Here is an 8657-nt window from a genome sequence, read left to right on the forward strand (position 1 = left end):
TTCTATCATATTTTTCTTTATTTTATTATATATCCTCAGCCGTCACATACAAATGGAATTGGAAAAGAATAGTAGGGAGAAAAAAAACAGAAAGTTAATGAAGCCAAAAAAAATTCGTCATCCAGGTTTTTTTGGTTCAAGATATATATTATCGTCGGGGTGTAATTAAATTTAGTTATTAGGGTCTATTAATATTAATTTTTTCCAACATCATGGTACAACTTTCCTTTTCGTTAAATATTTTATATTCTAATTTCTTTTTCTAAGAAAGAAAACAATATTTTAACTGCATTCATTAGTTAAAACTTAGATAAAACAAATATTAAATACAGAACTAATCCATCCTGGATCAGAATTTCATTTAAGAGTTTATTGTTGGCTAATAAATTGTTACATGTACAAGGCAGAATTTGAACCCCTAATATTTACTTAAGCAAACTAGTAAACTAACTACTAAATTACTAAACCAACCCAACTTGATTACTTCTGACATATGTAGACAACCACCTATATATTAAAGGTAGATACTACAATGAAGATTTTATAATTGTCTTCATGTGAATATATTTCTTTTTTATCCTTGGATGCTAGATTGTATGATTAGATTTTGATATTTATAAAAGTGTTGTTTTTGTTTAAAATGTGGCTAAATAAATAAACCACACTTTTAACCAAAGCATCTTCATGAGAAGATATTTTTGTCATCTTCATTGTAGTATCCACCTATATTAAATACCCATATTCGAACTTCACTCTTCACATAATTTCAGCTTTTACTTTTATCGAGTAAATACTCAAAATGACTCTTGAAATTTGACCCCGATTCAATTTAACCCTTGAATTTTTATTTGACCCAAATTATACAACTAAACTTTGAGGCGTGACTCAAATTGGCCCTTCGGTCAACTTCAGTCACTGAAAAGATGATGTGTCACATTTAATTGATACCTAGTACCGATTAGACGACGTCGTTTTACTGTTTGCGTCTAAACATGTGCAAAATGACACCTTGTGACACTACAAGGATGTTAAACCCCAATTCACTGTCCATTCATCACAGAAACTTCAATTGACCCTTCTTCTTACTCCTCTCGTATACGCTTTGAAACTGAATCCCATTTTCATCATTTAGGTCAAGTTAGAAGCTATTCACATTGTTTGCACCTAGTGAAGATGAAGAATATGCGAACAACCATTTGTGTAAGAACAGGTCAATAACAAAACCATTACTCTCAACCCTCCGTGCTCTATTTTGATATCTTTTGTTGGTTGAAGTTTGTTGATCATTGTTTTTTGTTATATTTTATTAATAAATCACTCGGAGATGTGGGTTGATTATGATAGATGATAGTGTTAGGGTGCCAGGGTTTAAAATTTTTTTATTGTATTTGCGCTATGATCAATTGTCAATGATGTGTTAGGTATATGGATATTAGTAGCAACGGAATTTTGTAAACCCCAGGTAATTAGTAAATAATTAACTAATAAATTAATTATTAATCAACAAAATTAGAAAATTAAATTTTATAGTTTAATAAAATAGAAATAATTAAAATATAAATTTTGACACTAATTTTTTAGTCCAAAATCGGGCTAATGGACCGAACCAATCGAATCGGACCCATCTTGGACCCAAGGCCCATATATAAAACGCCAACACACAGCCTTTTCCTCCTCAAATAAATGAAATCATGTTGAAGGGGGGGTGTTAAAGGAACGAACCTTAAGTTCCAAATTCACTTCAACTTTCAAATCCTTCTAACTTTCAATCCGGAGCTCCAATTGATGAGCGTCAGCGGCCATGCGTTCTCTCGAAATTCTCTACAAAACACACCAAACAATTTGGTAAGAACTTTGAGTTTTCTCACCCATATCTTCTCTATTCAGTTTCGAAAATTGGAGATTTGGGTATTGAAGAATTATATGATTTTGATGATTTAGGTAAACTCTAGCGGTGGATAATCACCGGGTTTTGTCCATTTGACTCGTCGGTAGCGGTAAGACAACCATAACCCTTGTGAATTGGTGATTTAGTGAGCTCAATGTTAATTATAGTGATATTGTGTGAAATTATATTGTGTTCTTGTTGATTTGGAGTTCAATTGTGCGGTTTGGAACGAAATCCGGGTGATTAAGCTTGAGAAATTGATGTTTAGAAGCTTGGAGCTTGTGAAAGGAGAGGTTTTTGAGGTGTTCCGAGCTTAGGGAGAAATCTGCCAAAATATAATTTTGGTTTCTCGTAGATAAAATATAATGTAACGTGAAAACTTAGGCTAGAAGACCATAAGATATGAATGAACTTAATGAATTATTGATGGATTATGTATATAGTTTACGATGTGTATTTAAAGGATAAATGAATTTCTATGTGTTGGATTGTGACTTTGATGAGTATAAAATAAATGTGATTGTTGATGTGTTGAGAATTGATGGTGAGTTTATGAAATTGAATTGAATAGATTGGTTGAGAGATGTATGATTCGATTTTATAAACGGCTTGTTATTGGAGTTGGTTAGTTTTGGAAAAAGATTTAATATTGGAATTGGTTTGATTTTGAAATAATTTAATACTAGAAATGATCTGAATGACTAAGAGGTGTTTGGTTTGATGGTTGGGACCCTTGAAGGGTGGCAGAAGTTTGAGTTTTAGGGGAGGTGCTGTCAAAATTTATAGAAGAATTTTGAGATGTTTTATTTTGGTTAATTTGGATTGAAAGAATTTTTTATTTGATTTTGATTTATTTAAGAAAAGAATGAATTATGTTTGAGTTTAAATGATTTGGTTTTGAAGTTAGCTCGAGGAATATGTAAATGAATGAGATATGTGACCCCGTATAAGAGGCAGTGGCGTTGTCCACTTGCTCTGGGAAAGAGATAAGGAAGAAGAATGATGAAAACTGAGTTTGAATTATGAAATTGGATGAATATGATAAACGAGGCATGATTATGGTTGATTGATGATGAGTATGACCCTAAATCCAAGCTTATTGACCTAAACTTAATCCTAATCCTAGAGAGAAGTGAGAGCTTCTCTCTTTAAAACTAACTCTAAAACTAGATCTAAACTTCCTAATGATCCAAGATGTGAATCATGCCTCTCCCCTTTAATCCTTGGTTTTTTTAAGTGTGTTTGGCGCCAAAGTTGGTTTGGATTGGGCCCCATGGTGGACGAAATTGTGATCACATTAATGTAGTACTCTTTGTTATTGTATGGAATCATTATTATGGCTCTTTACTATGTGTGGACACAACTCCGTTCAACTAACCAGCAAGTGTACTGGGTCGTCCAAGTAATAAACCTTACGTGAGTAAGGGTCGATCCCACAGAGATTGTTGGCTTGAAGCAAGCTATGGTCACCTTGTAAATCTCAGTCAGGCGGATTTAAACATGATATTTTATTAGATTAAAATAAACAATAAAAGGGATAGATATACTTATGTAGATTCATTGGCAGGGATTTCAGATAAGCGAATGGTGATGCTTTTCGTTCCTCTGAACCTCTGCTTTCCTGCTATCTTCATCCAATCAGTCTTACTCCTTCCACTTGGTGTGTGTTTGGGCTGAGCTTAAGTGTAGCACGTGCAGAGGTCATTTGTGGAGTTGAACGCCAGTTTCTGTGCCAGTTTGGGCGTTCAACTCTGGTTTTGGATTCCTTTCTGGCGCTGGACGCCAGATTTGGGCAGAAGGCTGGCGTTGAACGCCAGTTTACGTCGTCAATTCTTGGCCAAAGTATGGACTATTATATATTGTCTGAGGTATCTCAGGGATCTCTTGATTTGCAGTCAAATGTTCTACCACTGAGCTATAGACCCTTGATGGAAGCTTTTGTCTTCCCTTTCCTCTTTCTAGAGGTTTCTCTGGCCTTAGGTGCCATCAATGGTTATGGAAAAAACAAAAAAAGCTATGCTTTTACCACACCTCACGTAAGGAAGCAGAGCTGTTACATAGAGAAAGATCTATTATGTCCCTCAATGACATTATCTTCTTATGGATCTCTATCATTATGTCCCTCAATAATCATGAATACTAGATTTTGAATAAAAAAATCAGAAGTACCAAAAATTGGAAGGCGACAAGAAAATTGGAAGCGAGAAGACAAAAATTCAGAAGCTTCAAATGCGAGTAGCGATGAACACATGGCAACGCGAGCAGGGACCAACCCAACGGCGAGGCGAGGCAAGCAGCGACGAACATGACGGAGACGCCAACAATGAGGAACACAGGCAATGACGAGAAAATCGAATAGAGAAGAGTAAATCACGAGCAGTGATAAGGAACGCGAAGAGAAAAGAGTAAATTGCACATCAATCAAAATTTAAAGTGGTTGGGGCTAGGGTTTCTAATTGAACACGGTTGGAGTAGTTTTGTTATTTCAACAATTCAACCAAATTAAACCACTAGTAAGTAAAATTTGAGAGAAATTTTTGTCATACCTGAGAGACTTGAGAGGAAGATGTGAACGACACTACGGTGGAGCAAAGCGAATGTTTCAGAATGGCGCGGACCAAAGATCGAACATGGCGGAGCAGAGCAGAACACGATGCGAGAAGAAGCACATGACACGAGCAGAGCAGAACGCGATGCGAGCATAGCAGTGAAGAACACCACAACGGCAAGAAAGAGGAACCCAGAAACGCGAGTCAATTTACATTACCCCCAATTTCTCATATGCAGCAACACTAATCATCCAATTAAAAGAGAAACTAAAAATCATAGTGGCGGTATAAACCTCCATAATAAACTAAAGCGCCACAAATATATCAAAAATTCTGGCAGAGACTAAAAATGCCAAAATTGGACAAAAAATGGCAGTTTTGTGTAACCGCCGTAAAACTATTGCCATTTTAATCCACTTTTTTTGTAGTGAACACCACTTCCAAACACTACAAAAAAAAGAATTTAAAATGGCATTTACATTATGGCGGTTCTTTAAAACCGCCATAATGTTCGAGTAATATGGCATTTTATGATGGTGCCATAATTAATGAGCATAAAATGGCAGCATTCCGTGATTTTGGCGGTTAAAACCGCCATTATCGGAGCACATCTTTAAAAACTTAAAATTAGAAAGGGCCTAAACGAAGGAAAACCCATCAGGTTGGAAAAACCCAAATATCTTAAATCGACTATGTCTCCCAAGAAGGAAAATCCTAACGCGCGTTGCCACCATTGTCAAACCCAAAAACGACGATTTGTGCTCTACTTCGACGACGATCTGCACCAAGCGACTGCTCCGACGACGATCTGCTCCAGCGACGATTTTCTTGGCGTTCTCCTCCGACGAAATTGTGTGCTGTGAACTGAAATGATCTCTCCAGCGACGATCTCCTCTGGCGGCGCGTTCTCCTCCTTCAGTGATCTTCTATGATTTGGCTTCGATATGAAGATTTGTCGCCGCTCATCTCATCGCCATCATTCATCTCTGCGCCATCGCAAGCAACACCGTTGTCGCTATCTTCTTCGATCTGGTTTTCAATCTGGCTCATCTCCTCGCCATGGCAAGCAACACCGTTGTTGCTACCTTCCACTGTTTGGTTTTGCCATCTCTATCACTTCTAATAGGTAATTCTTCGTTCTTTTAGATTTACTTCATGCTCTAGTAGGAAGAAACAAAGAATACTGGTTCTGTTTTTATTATTGTGTATTTTAACTTTCATTGATCGTTTGTGATGTTGTTGTTAGCTTGTTACTGCTGCATTTTCTATTGTGTTGTTGTTTTTTTGCTTCTAATTTTATTTAGTTTGAGATCTAATCTGTTCTATTAAACAGATTAATCTGCATCATTTGTCCAAAATTAATTAGCTCAATCGTTTTATTTTTCTGAATCATTTTAGCTGCTAGACCTTTGTTTGCGTATCTGATTGTTGCGCATGGTGTTTTTTTAAACGGTTGTTGCTTTGAGCTAATCGTTGTTTGTTGCAATTCTGGTGGTTAAAGCTTTGCAATTTTTGTATTTTCATGCTGCTTAACTTTCTCTTGGTGGGATTTGGTTTGGTGTTGTTGCAGGAGAACACTAAAATGAAGCATCCTTAATTGCTTTATGAGGCCAAGCTTTACAACATTCTTCAAGGAGGAAGTATTTTTTTTCTTTTTTTTTTTGGGAAATATTAAGCTATTTTCTGAGTGAGGAAGAAAAACAAAAGAATTGACTTTTGACTTTTGAGATTTTATTTTCTTAATATGTAGGTGGCATTCCTAGCATAAGATGGTCTGGTGTAGATAGGGAGGATAATGTTCTCGTGATGGATTTGCTTGGGCCTAGTCTTGAGGATCCATTTGTGTATTGTGGAAGGAAGTTCTCATTGAAGACAGTATTGATGTTGGCTGATCAAATGGTGACCTTGCTTTGCTTTAACTTTTATTTTATTTTTTGGTTATAAGGGTAACAACTGTGCCAGAAAATTAACCACTTCCCTGTTTTATTTTCGTTCATTTTTTTTCCTGATGAAACAGATGAATTGTTTTAGCACTCTTTATCTGCTATACAGTTCTGCTGAAAATTGTCATGTGCATCACCATTATAAATCTTGTTGTGTGTTATGTGTTCTGATGCTAAGAGCGCGTTTGGTATTGACTCTTTCTTAATTTTGTTGGGATGCAGATGACTAGAATAGAATATGTGCATTCCAAAGGTTTTCTACATAGAGATATAAAGCCTGACAACTTCCTCATGGGACTTGGTCGGAAAGCAAACCAGGTAGCTACACGGTTATTGCTTTGTTCAGAGAGAAACATTTTTAGATATGGTATGTGATGCTATGTCTGAGTACAAGTATCTCAGTCCCAATCAGAGAGCAGATTTGGTGCTAGCCTGCAGGTATGCCATTCTTTTCATACCTTGTTGGGGCCTATGTTGATTTACAATGCAGGCAAATTAGAGATGATTTTTCATGGTCAAGATTTTTACAATACCACTAACCATATAGCACATCTTTAGAGACTGAAGTGTTTATGATTCTATTCAATGCCAATAAAATTTTATGGACTCATTTCCAATTTTCTTTTTTTGTAGTTTGTTTAGAAGAAATAAGCATATTGATAAATGTAACACTAAAATTGCATATATCTTCTATTTTTGGTTATAGGATGCGAGGAAGAAAGGAGTCTGTGACAGTGCTGTTGTGTGGCACTTGTGGCTGTGGCAAATCCACATTGTCTTCACTGCTGGTAATTTATCTTCATCTTGCAAGAAACTACATATAGTATCTTGGCCTGTTAATCGCGTTGCAAAAGCTTGGCCTGTTAATCGCGTTGACTCTAATGGGAAGCCTATTTGGGGCCTTGGACCAGATAATGGAATTGGAAGTCCAATGTATGGTCCCTTGCGGATTGGTAAGGCAGAACCGATAAATCTTCAGTTTGGTTTTTATGGGATCATTGCTTGGCCCAGTGATGGTGGTACTAGTCGAGCTGGAAATGTTGATGAGTCGAGGGCTGATGATTCTGGTAGTAGATATTTATCCTCTTGCTGTAGCTCACCGACCTCAGAAGGTCCTGCGAAAGAGGTAAATTTGAACAATTCTTTTTAATTTATCTTCTTGTTCAGTGCAAAAAATTAAAGGCTCGTTATTGTTGGTGATGAAAAAGTTGGAGTATAAACTAAAGACGTTAATCTTTTTGTTGCCCCTTTTTTCATTATGTATTTTATAGCTCAAGGAAGATTTCTCAGTGCATGATAGTGATGAAGAGTTAGACGACGATGATCAGCTAGAGGTAGGTAGTAATGATGATTTAAGTGATGATGGTCACAAAGACGTCCATGACGAGGTAAAGTTAAAGTCTCCATATTAGTTTAAATGATACACCAATATGAACTGTTTGTATGCGTGCACGTGCATGTGTATATACTATCAATTCTTCCTAAAAAGGAATTTTAGGCCTTTCCATTGCTGTGCAGAAAGGGTCAGTTGATGAGGAATCTACAAAGTACCTTTTCCTCCTGATCTTGATAAGAAGGCAAGTGTTTTTTCTTGCTAGGTTTGTAATATGGAATATAATAATTGATAATCTTGAGAAATAATAAAGAAATATAATGAAATACAATATTATTATTCATATCTATAAGTTTAGCCACCAGAGATTTCACCATATATATATATTACTACAATGTTCTAATAATATAGATCTTAGCTTATTCATATATATAACAAAATGGAACAGGAGTGATGATTTTATGTAATTATATATTTTTGTTAATGAGGTTTGCCTCCACTTTATCTATTAGTGTAATTCTTCTAAAATAAATAAAGAAAAGGAAGAAGATATAATTGAAAAGGATAATTAATGAGTGATGATTAAGTGTTTTAGAATAACAGTTTTGCACTTCATAAAAAATGATAAAATATTACTTTTTATTTTATTTAAAATAAACGCCCATTTTTTAAAATTTAATTTGTATATATAAATATGTTGGTTGTGTTGTGATGGGTGCAGGAGCAATTTTATGCAAAGGGCTGAATAGAGGATTAGGGACACTGTTAGCAGGGTCTTTAGCATTTATTGTTGGATATATTGCAAATGCATGTAATAGGGTGGTTTAAGCTATTTTCATTGGGGTTGCAGTTTTTCTTATAGGTATATACTTTAATAATGGTTGTGACAATCGAGTAGCAAGAAGGTTGTGATGACTAATAATTTTGAGGTTTATTTTGTTATC

The 8657-nt window shown here is 35.6% G+C and overlaps 1 protein-coding gene across 4 annotated transcripts; it reads left to right on the forward strand.

Moving 5' to 3' along the window:
* Positions 5060-8651, forward strand: LOC107639890 (casein kinase 1-like protein 4). Of its 4 annotated transcripts, XR_002363229.1 has the most exons (8): positions 5061-5563; positions 6008-6077; positions 6188-6336; positions 6603-6818; positions 7087-7168; positions 7292-7506; positions 7652-7768; positions 7899-7958. XR_002363229.1 is itself a non-coding variant. In XM_021124149.1 (4 exons), the coding sequence occupies exons 2-4, from the start codon at positions 6244-6246 to the stop codon at positions 8539-8541; spliced, it is 345 nt and encodes a 114-aa protein (XP_020979808.1). In that variant the 5' UTR covers positions 5064-5563; positions 6008-6243; the 3' UTR covers positions 8542-8651. The 4 variants fall into 4 exon arrangements, 1 of the variants encoding a protein (XP_020979808.1); XR_002363230.1 differs by having other exon boundaries at positions 5060-5563; positions 6008-6336; positions 7879-7899; XR_002363228.1 differs by having other exon boundaries at positions 6008-6336.

Source organism: Arachis ipaensis, chromosome B05 (genome assembly GCF_000816755.2).
Source record: "Arachis ipaensis cultivar K30076 chromosome B05, Araip1.1, whole genome shotgun sequence".
Classification (NCBI taxonomy): domain Eukaryota; kingdom Viridiplantae; phylum Streptophyta; class Magnoliopsida; order Fabales; family Fabaceae; genus Arachis; species Arachis ipaensis.